The 18,188-nt window shown below is 35.6% G+C and overlaps 3 protein-coding genes across 3 annotated transcripts in view; 2 read left to right on the top strand and 1 right to left on the bottom strand.

The window, feature by feature from the left end:
- Positions 1-665: 665 nt before the first annotated feature.
- On the top strand, positions 666-8,068 carry Alg1 (ALG1, chitobiosyldiphosphodolichol beta-mannosyltransferase). Its single transcript, XM_087357658.1, has 6 exons — positions 666-1,005; positions 1,088-1,430; positions 2,605-2,858; positions 3,739-3,909; positions 4,756-4,870; positions 5,551-8,068. Exons 1-6 carry the CDS (start codon positions 804-806, stop codon positions 5,765-5,767), a joined length of 1,302 nt encoding a protein of 433 aa, XP_087213784.1. The 5' UTR covers positions 666-803; the 3' UTR covers positions 5,768-8,068.
- Positions 8,018-12,356, bottom strand: hoip (NHP2-like protein 1 hoip). Its single transcript, XM_022079336.2, has 4 exons — positions 11,992-12,356; positions 10,110-10,227; positions 8,898-9,035; positions 8,018-8,303 (listed from the first exon to the last, which is right to left on the bottom strand). The coding sequence occupies exons 1-4, from the start codon at positions 11,992-11,994 to the stop codon at positions 8,179-8,181; spliced, it is 384 nt and encodes a 127-aa protein (XP_021935028.2). The 5' UTR covers positions 11,995-12,356; the 3' UTR covers positions 8,018-8,178.
- A 75-nt stretch (positions 12,357-12,431) lies between these two features.
- The window catches only part of Zip48C (Zinc/iron regulated transporter-related protein 48C), a 96,396-nt gene continuing 90,639 nt past the window's right edge, over positions 12,432-18,188 (top strand). The window contains exons 1-5 of the mRNA XM_022079339.2: positions 12,432-12,652; positions 13,574-13,808; positions 13,895-13,993; positions 16,212-16,394; positions 16,875-16,944. Coding sequence (XP_021935031.1) covers positions 12,545-12,652; positions 13,574-13,808; positions 13,895-13,993; positions 16,212-16,394; positions 16,875-16,944 — 695 coding nt within the window. The 5' untranslated portion in view covers positions 12,432-12,544. The remainder of the gene's footprint in view (positions 12,653-13,573; positions 13,809-13,894; positions 13,994-16,211; positions 16,395-16,874; positions 16,945-18,188) is intronic.

Here is an 18,188-nt window from a genome sequence, read left to right as displayed (position 1 = left end):
GCTGGTATACGTCATAGTTTGGTTGATGTCGTTATGCGTTCTTTTTAAATCATGTATTGATTGAGCGCATAAAGGGGAGGTCGTTCCGTTCGTCCGTCTGCCCACATGGTTAAATCCCTAATCTGCTGAACAGATTACAATCAAATTTGTGTTTAGAGAATTTAATTTCTGTTTATATCGATCTGATTTTCCCTCTACTTTACATGAAACTCAAATTTAATAAAACATTTGTACATCACATGATTTAAGCTGAATCTTATTTCTGCGAAAGTAGGCAGGATTTTGACAATCGCATAAAATAACGAGTAATCAGCTGAGGACTGGACAACTATTCGGAGTGCACGGGTCAATTTTGTGATTTTGAAATTGTCCCAAAATTTATTAAACTTAACGAATTAGAAGCGGAATCATTTGATATCGCGCACAACCCTTTTGTTTATGCTAATTCTGCCATCCCACAGATTGTACCTAAATCAAATAGTCATTTGCAGATAACTGCATTGTTTCGTGATTGGTTCATATTAACAATACTGTTGTCTGCGATCGACCGCTATCGACTAGTGTCTGACATCTTGTGCGATTTGCGTGTACTTAGTTCAAGTAGCTACACTACAGCTGCGTTAAGATGTCGCGAGTGCATGTTGTCCCTCTTCCTATTCAAATTACAACCCGCTGATTCCATGTTTCAACTGTGGACCAAAGCATACGTAACCTAGTTTTAGAGCTGACTTATAGTTGGGTTAAGGCAACAACACAGTGTTGGATGTCATTTCTGCACGTGTTGTGAGTGTAATTTTGTGAAAATGGCAAATAAACGTGTTTGTGTTGTAGTTCTTGGAGATTTTGGGAGAAGTCCACGTATGCAGTACCATTCATTATCATTTGCAAGGGAAGGTTATGATGTTGACATTGTTGGGTATGGTGGTTCACAACCTATAAAAGAATTGTCAAAACATCCAAAAGTAAAAATTCGAAATATGGTTCCGTGCCCAGACTTCCAAAAATGTTAGTATTTTAATGAACAACTATAATTATAGGCACAATTCTAATGTAGAACATTTTTTATATTTATCAATTTGTTTTACAGATTGTCCACGACTGTTGGGATATATCCTGAAAGTAATCTGGCAGAGTATCTCACTCTTCCTTGCTTTACTTTTGAAAAGACGTTCTCATCACGTCATTGTTCAGAATCCACCAGCTGTTCCTGCTCTGGCCATATGTTGGCTTTATAGTGTGCTGGTGTTTGCGAACTATGTAATAGATTGGCACAATTATAGTCACACCATCTTGGCTCTCACATTGGGGCAGAATCATAAACTTGTCACTGTATCAGTGTGGTTTGAAAGGTTCTTTGGTAGAAGAGCAACTGCAAACCTTTGTGTTACGAAGGCAATGAAGGAAGACTTGGAAAAAAAATGGGGAATCTTGTGAGTTGTTCTTAATTGCATATATTTTTCATGTAAATCCCACATTTTCATTAGGCTGATTAATGGATTGTAATTGGCTGTTACGGTGTGTCTGTGTCTGTCAACACATTAAACAAATTATACCACAAATATAGCTGTCTTCTGGGTTGTAGTGCCATGTAGTCTGGTAGAAGTCTACCAACGTTTCAGAGGTCCTTTCTGCCTCCTCCATCATTGCCCTGATGATGATGATGATGATACAGATACAGTGAGAACCTCAGATCATATATAAATTAAACCACATTGTTAGCAAATAAACTTAATCTTCTAAAGAACAAAATTCATCATAGTACTATTTAAAGCCTCATTTCTTACCTTAATGATCTTAGGAAGAGTTTTACTCTTTCGTATGAGAACCAAATTAAAGCTACATTTTTTATGAGCAACAAGCAGAGTTATGAATGTAAAAGGAAATAGTATACATAATTACCACAAATCTATAAAATGTTAAAGCAATTAAATCAAAGGTAGTGTAATTTTCTTCACACCCCCTGTAGTGATTTGAATCTCATTTTTGTTAATAGAGAGTACCACATGAAGTTGACATCAATGTAGGATACTTTTTTATTTTAGTGCAGGGGTCATTGATCTGTAGGCAAGTTTACTAAATATTATGGTGCAGTAGCTACTATTACTCTTATATTTAGGAGGTCAGAAACCAAACTAATAATAGTGACTATCACAGCATAGTTGCAAACATTCCTGCTTCATATTCAGGTGGTGGCAAATTATTCTGATTGAGCCTTCTTATATTTTTCCTTAATTCCTCAAAACATGCTGAGAAATGAGCCAAGGTCATACAGTGATCTGACTCTGTTTAATCTATACCATTGACAAAATGGCATTAAGCAAATGTCCCAGCAGGAACAGCTTTTGTGATAACAATTGAAGACTATGGTGTCTTCTTAGCATTCACTAACAAGATGTAATCTCTTGCCAAACTTCTTGTAAATTTTGTGTTCATTTATGGTTATTAGCCATAGTACAAAAATAATGCTAATCTAAACTAACCTAGCATAACCTAACTTAATCTGACATGTAACACTATTCATATTTGATGGTAGAATACAAAGATATGTACTGTGCTAGTAAAATTATACATCTTTTGATAAATAGTGTGCATGTTTTGTCTTAGGTCTGTGACACTTTATGACCGCCCACCAGAGGTATTTCATCCCATCTCAGTACTAGAAAGCCATCAGTTATTTTCATCACTTGCAAACCAATTTCCTTTGTTTGGGACCAATGACAGTTCTGTCAGCACAATATTAACAGAGTTGCTGCCAGGTGGTGAAGCAGCATGGAGAAAGGACCGCCCAGGCTTAATAGTTTCCAGCACAAGTTGGACTGAGGATGAGGATTTCTCACTATTACTGTCTGCTTTACAAGGTAATATTTTTAATTTTCACAGAAAGATGACCATAACCATCCATTGACATTTTCATAAGCACATGATGTCCTGTGTTAAAGCCTTCTTCATTCTTTGCTCTTTACCCATGACATATGAATCAGGGTCACTGTGGTTAAATGTAATACATAGGATAGGGGTTCTCACTTTAGCCCATCAGTTTTTTAAGTCACCCTCATACATTTCTTAAAAATTGTATATCATAAATAAAAATAGTTACCACTTAAATTAAACAGGCCTTCTTTAATTTTAAGTAAATAATAAAAAAAGCAGATAAAAAATTTGTTAATTATTGAGTAGTGTAATATGTAGACCTGTTTGTAATAAATTACCAATAAGTTTTAATAAATGGCCATAATTTATAACCCAGTGGCCTGCGAGTGTATAAGGTAACTGTAGCTGTAGGTCTTAAAAGAGGTGAGAATCCCCCTGATATATCACTTAGATATATATGACTATATGGAGGTTAACATATCCCAAATTTTATCCAGATTTTTTTATAATTCATTTGTGGTGATATCAGTCTGTAACTGGATAAAATGTATGTTTCTGTATAAGAGATATTACAGGTATTAATGAAAGTGGAGATATGGCTTCTATTTTACAGCAGCTGATGTTAGCTGACTGTGTTGAGTCTAGCAAATGGAAGTTATGGAACCTAATTCCATGTGATGAACTAAGTTCTGTACATACAGAACTATGCTGCCACATGGTGTGTATATGTACAGTATTATATCACAAATTTTTTGCAAGCATATTATTCAGTGATCACAAATTAAACCACTGTTTGTGTTTAATATGGTAGACAAGAGAAAATGTGTCTTGACAAATATCCTGTAACCGTATTTTCTGCTGTCAAAGATTATGAGGAGGCTCGTGATGAGGGCTGTGAACTACCAGCTTTGATCTGTGTAATTACGGGGAAGGGACCACTGAAAGAGCATTACTGTCACCTCATCAAAAAGAAGACTTGGAAGCATATACAGGTTGTCACACCGTGGTTGGAGCCTGAAGATTATCCACGTCTACTAGGTATATGCTTTAGGTTTCAGTAACATAACCACAAGACATTCATTTTGGACAGTTTTATGTATTCTGTAACAGAGTGCACAAAATTAATGTGTAACAGAGAGATCATTTTTTTCCATCTACACAACATACTTCAACTCAGAAATTTCTGTATGTGTATTTAATTATTTTCCTTCAGCCTCCCTGGCTTAATTTCATGGCTTAAAAGACTGTAAGAAACTTCTTGTGTAATCTGCTACATTTTGTCTGGTTGCCAGCCCAAGCGTCTCCACACTGCAGTGTCATGATATGAATTGCTCATATGTTGTGTACATGCAGTTGGAAAACATTCAGTGCTGTTAATGTAAAACTGTAATTTTATTTTCACTATGCATGTCTTGAACAACTGCCATGCATTATAATGTTGCTTCACTTTAATAATCTGTTGAAATATATTCATCCCAAAAGTAAAAATATGCTAATATATACTAATATAGCACAAAATACATATGTACCATCCCATTTTATTCCAAGCTCATAAATTACTGTATTTGCTAATTTTACTTGTAGAAAGTTACCCATCATCTGTAAATTACACAGCCAGTTGCGACTGTGTGACTGCGTAGCATGATGATAAAAAATGGACAGATAACGTTATGTATTGTAATGTATAAGGTGTCCTAGGAACAGTCAAAGGGGCTGGAAGGAAAGAAGGAAGGTGGGGAGTCAAAAGGATTGTATGTTGTTGTTTCTTGGCTCTACAACCTGGTTGTGGGTTTTTGCCGCCTCCTATGTTACAGGTACGAGGATATTTATGTCATTGTTATTAGTGTGTCAGGATGTTGGTTGATTGAAAACTTGTTGTTTTAGCCAGTGCAAACCTAGGGATATGCCTTCATACATCATCCAGTGGCCTGGACCTCCCAATGAAAGTAGTGGACATGTTTGGCTGTGGACTTCCTGTCTGTGCATACAACTTCTCATGGTAAATTATCCTGCAATCTGCAATGCACAAAGGGCAAATGATGAAAGTAATTCTATTATGACCCAAGATGCAATGAGTTTCCTGTTATGAATTATTAGACCAAGCAGTACCTTATAATTCTTGACACTGTGTGAGTGCAGGTTACAATTATAAAGAGCATATACTCACTACAAATTAAGATGTATTGTTGTTGTTATAAATTACTCATGCATATCTGCAGACAAGATTCTATGTTAATTTCCCTTGCTTTACAGACACATAAATGTACAATAAAGATATTTGTTAGTTCTGAAACAGTGTGGTCTTTCTACTGTGTGCAACCACCACTTTGATTGCTGCCTTTCGTAGTTGGCCAGCCACACTGAGACTGCAAGTTAGTATCAGTGATAAGAACAAGTAAAATTAAATCATTTATTGTTGTCTTGAATACAAGATTTCATCCACTTAACATGAAGGTTTTGCAATCCACAGATGTTATACATCTACTTATATTATACCACACAAAACCTGTTCTTACATCTATAATTGTACTCCCTCCTTCCCCAACTTTCAGTTATATATTACTAATCGTTTTCTTTCATCAAGTGAATCTAGGAAGTCGCTCACACAGACTTGACTAGGAACTCAAATCCATGACTAGTTTCAAATCTTACTTAGTTTTGAACATGTTTCTTTTGCAGTCTAAATGAGCTGGTAAATCACAACATAAATGGCTGGAAATTTGATGATGCTACTGAACTCTCTGATCAACTTCAGACTTGGTTCAGAGGATTCCCACACAGCAGGGCACAACAGGAGAGAGACGCAAGATTCAGGAAGGAATTGGAAAGTTTTCAGAAGTTACGTTGGCATGAAAATTGGACGTTCAATGCTTTACCACTGTTTGCTCTACATTAAGACATTACCATTTTACTGACGACTACATTTATATATATAAATTGTTGATATCATACCTTCTCTACTACCAACTTTATATAATTTTCATGTTCATCAGATTTACAAGCTTATAAATATATATTTTGTTGCATAATTCACCAGTGTTCATGCAAATCCTCATTTGGGTGGTGATTTCATAACAATCATATGACTATGGCTGGACTACTACAGTGCCCTCACTAAATTAGAGTCTGTACTGTTACCTGCTGTCTTCAGGCCATAAGCTTGCAAACTTCACTGGCTCAGAGTTTACTTGATAAAATGTTGTAGTTCTGGTACCTACTGTAACTGGAAGCCACCACAGATGACTGGGAAAATGCATCCTAAATCCTTCATTCATAGTAGCTAATATTATGTGGTACCCAATTCAATACTAAAGTTGCCATATGATAAATCAAATACTGATCTACAATCCAAGGTTAAAAAAATCTGTTTCATAACAGCTCCAGAGAACCAAAGCCAACTACTTGACTGCTGGCCTCACGTTCACATGCCTAAGCAGAGGTGAACGATCATCCAACCAGATATAGGGTGACTTGTGGTTAGCACGACGAACCCCCAGCCATTGCTAGTTTTCCTGACCGGATTACGCTACTCATTGTAGCTCCCCAATTTCCTCACGATGCTGGGTTGGCACCAGTCCCATACACTGGTCGAAATCTCATGAGAAAATTTCTTCTCCCCGAGACTCAAACCAGCGCACATTCCGTATCGCCGGTCCGAAGCATGATGCCTCAGACTGCGCGGCTACGGCGTGGGACACAATCCAAACATAGAATCATATTCAATCCCACTGTTTGTAATATTAAACTGTGGTCAGCAGTATAGTCCCTTCAACCTGCAGAAGACTAAATGTTGGCAAACCATTATTACGCCCTCTTTCCTGACAGTAGTCTCATCACCCAAAATATATGACTTGTTAACTATTTTTATATTCTGTATACTTGGGGTCCACAGTGGCCGCGCGTTTTGAGGTGTGGGGCCTTGTGCCGCTGGGACCGTGGGTTCGAATCCCACTCGAGCCATGGATGTCTGTCCGCGTTTTTCTGTGTTGTGCTGTCCCGTGTACAAGTAGAGGCCTTGCGACGGGCCGATCCCTCGTCCAAGGAGGTCTACCGAATGTCTATAGATCAAGCCAACGCAAAGTTGGGACCCGTAAAAGGGTACCAGAAAATGTATAAAAATATTGTTAAACCGGAAATAGAAGATTCTGTATACTGTACTTTGTGTTATGTGTAACTAGTACAGAGCCTGTTGCTTTACAAGGGGAAATAAATGTACTATATTTAACTCAATGTAAGAGATGAACAATGTGAAAAAGTCGTAATATATATGCCAATTAAGTGTATGCTGAAAATCATAGCAATGGAGAATGAACATGAATGTTGGATCATTCTGCACATAGTAATAATCAGACATACCAGTATGAATATATAGTAATTACATGTACTTTTTTTCAGGAATGATATTACAGAGACAGTGAATTGTTTGTCTATGAACATAAATTTAAACAGGCAGTCATCTTATAGTAAAATATATGGAAAACCACATAGCTATGGTGAAGAACAAAAAAGGCAAACCCATGTGAAGTGGCCATCAATTTTAAGTACTAAATGTCTTCAGCGAATTATGTTCCGAGACCCTGAAATGGCTTTAAGTCAGGGGTCGTCAACCTGGTCCCTACCGCCCACTAGTGGGCGATTCAAGCTTTCATGGTGGGCAGTGTGGGTTTTTGTCCGTTGTTACAAATTTTGTTTTTCCTCCATATATCGAATACATTGCTAACAACTTCACGAGTTTGACTTTTTAAAATATTCTTTTGCAATTCACTTTTGAATTCCATCTCTAAACTTTGAATATAGATAATAATTCGCCAGACACTTCTCGAAGTATACTTGTTGACAAGGGAGCAACGAATGAGCTCCGTATCAAAGGCACGAGTTTAGTGCGCATAACGACAGCGGGGCTTACCACCGGCCATCACTCAGTCTTCGAGCTGTACCTCTTTCATGGTGGTGGGCAGTACGTGCAGCACCGGTGGGCGGTAAGGAAATTTTACCATCAACAAAGATACAAAAGTGGGCGGTAGGTATAAAAAGTTTGACATCCCCTGCTTTAAATGAAGGATGAAGTTGACTTCACAAGCAACCAGCATATCATGATGACCTGTTTTGTCTATGAGTGAACAAGATATCACATAATGCAAGCATGTACAAATTAATAAGTCCTCATTTTTATTAAAAAATATTTTGAAAAACTGAACAGGTTATATCATTAGCTCTTAGGAAACATACAGAATGAAACTAATATTTAGTCATCATGTCAGTTAATTCATGTACATTTCATGAAGTTCAAGATACGTCACATTCCGCTTAGACCAACAGTTGTTCAATTTCCTGCTGAATGGACTGGATTTGTGGTTTTAGCTGTGAACCCTCATTTACAGTCACTGAACATGCCACAACTTGCCGAGACACTCCACAGGCCCGACCTAGAGCTGTGTAGACAAAAAAACATTTTTATCAGCAGAGTTATTCTAAGCAAAGAATTTTTTATCCTTTTAATATCATCATCAGCTACAACTATTATGCATCACCACCACTAATTATTAAAATTTATTAATGTAATAATACCTGACATGTTTTGGCAAACACTACTGTCATCAGCAGTATACAAATTCTATACCTATTGAGTAACGTATTATAATCAATAATATGTAATGGTTATGAATCCTACTATTAACATATTTTATTTCATCATTTCACATATACCCACTTATTTTCCAAAGGAATTCTTTCCTTCAAAGTCAGCAAAACTATTTGTGCAGCTTGATAATTTTGTCAAATATCCAATAGCGTTTCTGACCTATGTCATGGTCTTTTCAGAAAAGAGGGTAAACTAATCTATAAGATGGATAGGTTAAGTTTTGCTATCCCTTTGTTCTAAAAACCATTTCCTGTAGCATAAACAGCATTCTAAAAAGAGATCTGCAATTTCTTTTCCATATATTTTTATTTTATACTGATAAATTCAGTCTGATTATGTACTGCTCATAATTGTTAAGTTTGCACACGTACATTACGATTCTTACCTTGTTTTGATCGTACAAATACGTAAGGTACATTTTTATCCTCGCAGAGAAGAGGCAAATGAAGCAAGATTTCTAGTGGCTCAGCATCAGCAGCCATTACAATAAACTCTGACAGACCACGATTGAGGGTTTTTGTAGCTGCAAATTAAATGTCATATAAGAGCCAACACAGTTTTGTTACATATAAAAATTCAATCATATCCTAACCTAAGTTATTTAATTATGGTCTTCTGGTAGTGATGCCATTTTGACTTAAAGGCATTACTACCCAGATGGACAACACTGTCATATTCACTGCTGTGAGAACCTCAAAAGGGGTGATTAAATACAAGACATCCCACATGCATGACACTGCATTATTTAGTCACTTATTAACATTTCAGTAGTTTGTCCTGTTACAGGATATCAACAGCCCATTCTTTACTGGAGAACTCAATTTTAAACAATGATATCAGGAACAATGTTCATAGAACAACCAGGGAACTTGGATAGCATTTGATCATTTCCAAATTACATATTTGCCATTATTATAATGTCTCTAATATCATACATAATAAAGATTAAAATGTGTGCATGATGTGTGATCTCTACAGTAAAATACATAATTGAATTTAAAATATAATTTATTTAAGATGAATTTTAATATGTTCAGGTGTGTTTAGTTAGGATTCATTATGTTTGAAGTGTAAAATACTGAATTTCATGGTCATTTCTAATGGCTATTACCAGAACGTTGCTGTGGAACTATACTGTTTATCTTTTAAGCTAGATTTTGCTCCCTGCATTCCAACTACCAGTACAGTAGCCATCACCAAACTATGCTTCAAGCCTGTGTAATTCACCCCCTGCCACCACCACCACATGGCTTTAAGTCATAAGCACAGCACTGCTATGCTACAAGTTCTGAACTGTCTTTCACTAGCCTGGACTCCAATGTTTCTGTTGCAGTGTTGTGCGATTTTCCTGTGACCCTGAAGCATGCAATTTGGTGATGGCTACTGTAACATGTGATAGAAAGCATACTCTGATAATAATGTTTTCACATGCTTTTTCTTATAATTAGTGCCTTTAACATATTTTCAGAGCACAACAACTGATATTTAGGGTATGTAGATTTCAGTAACCACTGACAATGTGTACTGCTTAGGGTCTTCTTAATGCAGGTTTGGGGTATGTCAAAAATGTTGTTTACATATTAAAACATTAATGTACCTTCATTTGCACCTTTCCGCAGTTGTTTATAGTTCAAGGCCTGCTGGATAAGATTCAGAATCTTGGTAGTAAGAGTGGCATCTGCCAGTGGATATGCTTTTGGATTTACTTCCTCAGTCTGTAAGAATTATGTAAATCATAGATATGATACTTAGAATAGAATTTATTTACATTACACAGGTCCTTCATAGGCCTAACCAAAATGCAGATCACAACAAAAACACAATACTTTTTTGTAATACAAAATAAGGTACATAGTAATGACAGTAATTTACAGTCAACTACAATATTACCACAAAAATAATTACACAAGAAAGCATAGCCACTACTACATACATATACTTATAATAGCTGAGAATTTTTGGTTGATGTAAATTCTTCTGTGGAGCAGAAGGAAAGTTTCTGGGTGATGTGACAGTTCTCATAGCAAAGCATGCTAAACTTAGTTTAGGGATAACGTATGAATATTTATTTCCCAATTTAGGTTACCATCAATTTGTAGACCAAGAAATTTGGTTGTTTCTACTTCAATTGTTTTGTCCCCATATGCTGTACCTATATTATCACAATGTTTGTTGGTAATACAAAATTTCATGGTTTGTTTTGCCAGAATTAAATGAGTGTGTACTGACATTGGGTAAAGAAGGCAAATAATGCTTATTACCAATTAATACAATATTTGGAAAGAAAGAATTGAATATAAAAACCAAGAAGCAATTCTATCAATTAGTTATAGAACCGACACTATTATATGGCAGCGAGAGCTGGCCAACTTAAATAAATATTCATCTAAAGTTACAGCGGTGGAAATGAAATGTCTCAGAAAATCAATAGGGCAAACGCGCAGGGTTAGAATAAGGAACACCAAAATTAGATAAGAGGTGGGAATTAAATCACTTAAAACAAAATTGGAAGAAAAGCAACTGAAATGGTTTGGACATGTTCGAATGGCAGATGAAAGAAAGACGAAACAGTTTTTGGAAACTAGAGTTGAGGGTACCAGAACAATAGGAAGACCTAGAAAGAGCTACTTGGATACTATTAGAGAAATAGGACAGGCAAAGGGAAAAAGTTTAACGCAGATGAAATTCTTAGCAAGGGATAGGAAGGAATGGAGGAGGTGGACCGAGCAATCAACTCCGACGCTATAAAGGCAAAAAGGGAGATGAGAAAGAAGAAGTGTACTGACTTTAACCCATTTGTTCAAGCTAACAAAGGCACTCATGCAAATTTGGAAAGAGTAAATTTGTGGATGTAAAATAATTTTAGTATTATCTTCAAAAAGTATGGGTTTGGACTGGGAGTTAATGGATAGCATTATATTAGTGATTTATGTGTTTAGGTGCTATTATTTAAATCTGATTTTATTTCTACTTGTTGCCTTGAGTCTTGACGGTGGAATTTAAACCACTGACGAGCTAAATTTTAAATTCCATAAAAATGTAGTTATTCATAATTTGCATAATCAAATTCGTTTGTAAGATCACAAGAAACATGAAATTTATTATGAGCAATTTTATCTGTAAAATTTAAAAAGGCTTCATCAGTTGAGAGGCTTTTCCTAAATCCAAATTGTTGACTTGCAAGGACAATGTTTGAGTTTAAATAGTAACACCTACTTTTTTAAATATTTTAAATGAAGCTGTTGGGAATTAAATTGGTCTGTAGTTAAAAATACATGACTTTTCTTTCTTTTGTCTACAACTAGCTACTAAAGAAACTTATAAAAAGAAACATACAATTAAATGAGTATAAAATAGCATTTCCTGTAAACAAGCGTTATTAAATGTTTGTTAGGTCACATTACCATTGTCAATAACCTATCCAAGTTCTTCCACAAACAAATCTCGGAACGTGTTATTTCAGATGATTTTTAACCTACCATATTGTAGTAATGGTGAAGCTTGTAATGTGTAACTTTCTACAAAGTCTCAGTTATTAAGAATCGTTTCACTGAGGAGCAATAACTCCTAACGTTATGACTACGAACATTCTATAACAAACACACACAAGCCAATCTTCACGCGGTGCACACGTTACCGAAGTGTTCTGGGGGACAGGTTATGAAATTGAAATGCGCATGAACACATTGCTGCCAATGTACAACCAGCTAAATATCGAAACCAGAAAACACCACGATTACTATATATGATCTAAACTCTCTGATCCGTGAATATTTTCCCCTAACTCGTTCTTATTACGTCTTGGTTGCCACATTCAGTTTCTTATTAATTTTTCTTTTATCCATTTTTTTCTCAGACTATGAAGGTTCGTTTTACTTAGCTCCCTTCTAGACTCTCAGCTAAAAAAATGGAAAGTTCCAAATCACTCCAAATTATCCATCTCCTAGGATACACCGGGAGTAGGTGTAACGAGATAGGTTTTTTAGATTCAAATTCGAATGACACTCAAAAAAAGAACATTTTGTATCCAAAATGTTACAAAACTATGGTGCTATAACTCAAGCTCTTATGGGAACACTTTTTACATGGGGACTAACAGCCGCAGGAGCTAGTATGGTTGTAATATTCAATGGGACGCAGGTAAGAATTGTTATCTGCCATATCTGCACATTATGTACTTTTTCCTGGCTTATCAGTCATGTCATTGTCGGTAACCGTACATTCAATGTGCAAACCATTTGTGGTAAAATGGATTTAAGAGGGCCAGAGAATTGGTCTTCGGAATTTCCACATGGGCAATTAAATGACGACATGCTAGGAGAAAATAATATAATTTCTTTTTTACATCTGAAAACTTTACAGAAATTCATCTTGAATTTGGAACCAAATTCAGCTTGCAAAAGTATACAACATGTTTATCCATAATTTATCAACATTTGTACTAGATGAGCTTTGCTATATTTGGATTATAGTTTTCCAGATAGAATACCAGGTAGTCTTGTAGGTGGTTACAAAAACTTAGTGACAACCCTCAAGAATACATGGCATAATAACCCAGAGGACCACAATTCAAATGTTTTGCAGCCTTGAAAATCTCAGATGTCACAAGCTATGTTATACTGCTTGGACCAGATTGCTTGCTAGCTGAGTTCTGTAATGATGTAGGTTGGTGCACTTTGCACAGCATGATCAGTGCACAAAATTAGCAGGTAGCATGATAGCTGTTTCAAAAATTAACCCTTTTTTCTGTTGTCCTACATTAGGGCAATGAGTTCCCTGATGTTGGAGACAACAAGCACCTTTAAAATGCCAGTAACATTTTCTAGGCTATATTGCACAACATTGGCCTGGAAGGTAGCCACCTACAAGGCAATGATTTGACAAGAATAGAAAAAATGTTTAGGGGTGTATGTGGTGTGTATCACCTTACTCTTTACCTCATGCTAAGAAATTGCAAATAATCTGGTTCCATCAATGCCTACTTCAGTTTCAATATCAGACACTAAGTATGATACTGGGTGGCATAAAGAAAATATTAACATTATCTGATTTTCATTTCAGCGTAAACTCCTTGATACAAGTCTTGGCTTTGCTGGAGGAGTGATGACAGCTGCATCATATTGGTCACTTCTAGCACCTGCAATAGAAATGGCTGAAGATTCTAAACTTTATGGACAAAATGGGGAATATGCTTTTGTTCCTGTTGCTTTGGGATTTCTAATTGGAGCGCTTTTTGTTTATGGAACTGATTTCTTCATCTCATTCCTTGGTGTGCATTCACCAAATCAAGTTTTAGGTGATTTATCCACTTGAAAGCACAGAATTGTATACATCTTCTTATAGATCTGACATGAATTAAAATTCTGCTTTTTCTTTTTACAGCATTATCATCTGGTAATATGTCTCATAAGGAAAAGAGAGAGAGCAATGCTATGTTTTATGATACAAATTTTATTCAAACCACAGAAACAACAATTGAAGGTAAGTTCAAATACATTATGACATGCAATATTCCATTATTAAGGCTATTTTAAAATGCATGTAACTTATATTAGTTGTGTAAAAAATGTTGATGAGAATATTTTATTAAGGTTGTTGTTGAAGATATATACCCCTCTTATAACTTTCACTTTTGTGTCACAGGTGTTTAAACAATGAAATTTGGCAAGAAATCATTCAGTGGCCTTCTGGTAATTGCATAAAAATAATATTACCATAATAAAAATAAATCATTAAAAACTGCATAATGAAGAGCTTCGTTATATGTACTCAAGGAAAATCGAGTGAATTCGGATGAACTGTAATGCATGTAGCATGCATGAGAGAGATGAGAAGTGCATGGTAATGAGCATTAGGGTTTCATAAAGGTGGGGAATTTTTTTACAGCTAAATGATTACCAACTTTTCAAGGTCTCTTCTCCATATAATTACTCCACATTCATTATGAAAGTGCATATGTCAGTCACTCCATGTGTCATGAAGCTGGCCCAGTCTTGCATCTTAATCATTTGAAGGTTGGTTCTGAAGTTTTTAACTAGCTGAGCAACTATAGACATTGGAAGAAAGCCCTTCCACATTTGTATTCACATTTTTGATAACCGTTCTAAAAATGGAGTTCCTATCTAGTATGTTTAATAGGTGGCAGCATGTATACCATGTGCATGGTCCTGCCATCTGTAAATTATTTAAACTGGTTTGTCTGTTTGGAGGGTAATTTTAATTTATTTCAATTACTGTTCTAATAAAATAGAAGAAAGCCAATTCAAATACTGTTGATTTACACATATATTTGTGGTACATTCTGATATGTGATATACATGGTAAAATATTAATGAAATTGCTATTGCATACAAATTGTAAGCCAACAAATTTTGGAGGTAAACCTCATGGAAAGAGCCCATTTAGTAGGCCAGGTTGTGTACCTGAAAGAAGTATGTAAAAGTGGATATTAAGTAAATAGAGATCATGTGACTTGGGCTGGAATAGATGGAGTTAAATTGTTTGGTTTTTGTTGTGACAGTTCTGTTTTATAGTGTAAGGAATTATTGATTTGGCAAATACCTGCTGATGTGTTATATTGTTTCCAGCTTTCAAAAACATGTTTTCTGTAAGTTCTGTTAATGTGGAACTTGTATGAATAATCCATTACATTGGGAAGATAATAACAGGAACTCTTAGACATTAATAAGGAGGCTGATCTAGAAATGAATACTGAGAAAACTGAATGTATGTTTATGTCTCATCACTACAATGCAACACAAAACCATGACATCAGGGCAGTTAATAAATTATTTCCAGAAATGTATATCTTGAGACACACACACTGCTACTGCCAGTTTAAGCACTAAGCAAACTATACAATCACTTAGGAGGGCAGTATTTTGGGGGGGTTAATCAAAAAAAAAGAGAAATAACTTAAAATAGAATAACATGAACATGTAAGAATAGAAAGGAAAAGACACAATTAATTAATAGATATGTGTTTGTGGCTTTGTAATATGCTTCAAACATTGTTATTATCATATACAAATGCTTGACATGTGTAGTGAAGTTGACAGTGTAACCAGTCAGAACATTTCCTGACAGAATGCCTCATAAATGGGCATATATAGTTATCATTGTCAGTTGCACAACAGATCTTGTGCTGATTGGTTGTATTTTGCTGCCGCTGCTGTGGTTATTGTTAATAGGATGCATCTACACACCTACAAATATTAATTTGTAGGTAACACTGTTATTTGCTATTAAAAAGGAATGTTTCTGTTACAAAGAATTGGAAGCAGTTGGTGGGTCTATGCACCATGGTAAAGAACATAAAATTGTACAAAACATTGACCTGAACGAAGTTATTTCTGTATTTGTTAAACTGAAAGAATGGAAAATACAATTCTATTGTATACTTTTTATATATATTTTGTCTAATTTATAGAACGATGACAATGTACATTGCAGTATTACATTTTTCTCCTTTAAAATGAAAATGAAATCTTAAATTATAAATGTAGAATTTCTATCTATATTAATGCACAGTATTCATTTTTGGAAGTTAATTTGGGGAAGGGTGGGGTGGGGCTGGGACTCGGCTGGACACAGTAATGTAAGGCGTAGTTATTGCTGGTGCAATATTTATATAGGTCTTGATATATTTAATAAAAATAATTTTGTTTTATTACATTGCAGTTTTAAATTTATTTTACAGGGTTTGGGGAAGGGCTAGTAACTTCAAATCCTCTGTCAAGAAGAAGAACAGTGACGAAATCTACGCGTCAAGAACGTCACGATCCAGTAAATGATCACGAAATTACTACAGATCATCATAAGAGCAGTCAGTGGAAGAGGATAATTTTATTAATTGTTGCCATTACTGTACATAATATACCAGGTGAGTGTACTGGTTAAACTTTGACAGAAAAGCCCCATTACAAAGGATCTTCTATTCCTTCTTCATCTTCATCACATTCCTCAATTTTATTGGGGGTTGATTCTGGTTTGGGAGGTTTTATGTTTACTCTTTCTTGGTTTGGTTGATGGATCTGTTCAAACATCATGGAACCCAAATAAATTGGCAGCTTCTATTTGGGACATACTTGGTTACATTTTCAGCCAGGTCATTGGCTCTTTTGACTGAAGGAAGTTCTTATATATTTTCTCTCAACATATCTTTCTGATCTTTTTTTATTTTACTCTACTTCATGATTTGCAAACATTCCCATTCTAAGAATGCATCTAATTTAGGTTATGGTAATATTTAAACCAATTCTGGCATTACTTAAACGTAAAGGTGAGGTTCAGATGTTTTAAGCAATACATCCTGCCCCTTACATCCCACAACAGATTTTCTTTGATACCCGTTTTATTTCAGAGGGTCTTGCAGTAGGTGTTGGATTCGGTGCTATTGGAAATTCTCCAGCAGCTACATTTGAAAATGCAAGGTAGGAGTTTTTCTTTTTCATTTATTGTTTGTAGTATCTTTGTTTCTTTGTGTGTTTGTCTAGTCTTGTCATCGTGGTTGCTACTAGGCTACTGCCCACGCTTGCTACACAAAAGCTGTGGAAGTGCAAAGAACATATGTTCATTTTCAAATATCATTTTACGTTGAAATTGTTTTGTTACCGTTCGTGAAGCATTTCACAATGCATGTTCTGACAAGGAAGTACCAAATAAAAACACACTGATTGGTAATAAAGTTTCAGGATACGGGAAGTGTTTACATGTGACAGGTGATCCTTGAGTGACAAAACAGCTGAGATATTGGATGTACCAATTTCAAGTAGTGCATCAGTTGCTACAACAGGATATGACTGCAAAAATTCAATGTTTTTGTGCATGAAGGGGTTTGTGGTTAGTGGTCAGGGTTGCATTTTGAATAGATAATCTGTATGTGGTTTAAAGCATGAACATCATGAACCAAAACTCTGGTTGGAAGGGTAGCCTTTCAACCCTATATGGTTAGGTAAAATAACCCTTCAACAAAATAGGTTCATAAGAACATCAGAACATGGGCCTAACCCTCAGTACTCTTATGGAGTATTAATGTAGTGAGTTTAGTAGCTTGTTCTGGAAGACATAGTTGAGTACTGGCTGCAGTGATGAACTGTGTAAGTGTAGGGAATGGGATGTCATACCAAATATCAAACAGGCAAGCAAGGAGTGTTATATAGGGGGACCCTCAGAGCCCTCTGCTTTTTAATGTAATGGCAGCCAGCATCATGTCAAGTTAACCTTGACAACACAAGGCTACTGATGTGTTGTGATGAGATGGTCTAGCTATCCATGAATTTGACAGAGTTACAGAAATATTTTGATGACCTTAGAAAATGGGCAAAGGAAAACAATATACAGATAAATGAAGAAAAGACAAGAATCATGAAGTTTAGGAAACCTGGAAGATTTGACAGTATTGTGTATCATATAGGTTAGAACTGAATTAGTGCATTTCTATGTGAATAACTTGAAGATATTTGACAGTACAGAAATCAGATATGTGAAAAGACTATAATGTTTATCCAAATACACCCCAAATAGATTTTTATATGCATGTGCTGGAACAGGATACCTTATGTGGACAGTGTGGGTAAAGGCACAAGTTACTTGAAATAACATTGTTTATGCCTCATATAAGGGAAAGACGAGAGAAAACAGAAACTGTCTCAGAATAATTTTATCTCACGTATAT

The sequence above is a fragment of the Zootermopsis nevadensis genome, unplaced genomic scaffold (genome assembly GCF_977971745.1).
Source record: "Zootermopsis nevadensis isolate Lab colony 2312 unplaced genomic scaffold, Znev_1.0 Znev_ptg000028l, whole genome shotgun sequence".
NCBI lineage: Eukaryota > Metazoa > Arthropoda > Insecta > Blattodea > Termopsidae > Zootermopsis > Zootermopsis nevadensis.
Note: the sequence above shows the minus strand (reverse complement) of the source record. Positions and strands in the feature narration are given on the sequence as shown.

Coding starts and splice junctions, on each gene's coding strand:
- Alg1 (XM_087357658.1), top strand. CDS start 804: ATGGCAAATAAACGTGTTTGTGTTGTAGTTCTTGGAGATTTTGGGAGA. Junction 1,006..1,087: donor GTGCCCAGACTTCCAAAAAT/GTTAGTATTTTA, acceptor TTTGTTTTACAG/ATTGTCCACGACTGTTGGGA. Junction 4,871..5,550: donor TGTGCATACAACTTCTCATG/GTAAATTATCCT, acceptor TTTCTTTTGCAG/TCTAAATGAGCTGGTAAATC.
- hoip (XM_022079336.2), bottom strand. Junction 9,036..10,109: donor GCGGAAAGGTGCAAATGAAG/GTACATTAATGT, acceptor TTTAATTTGCAG/CTACAAAAACCCTCAATCGT. Junction 8,304..8,897: donor ATTTGTACGATCAAAACAAG/GTAAGAATCGTA, acceptor TTGTCTACACAG/CTCTAGGTCGGGCCTGTGGA.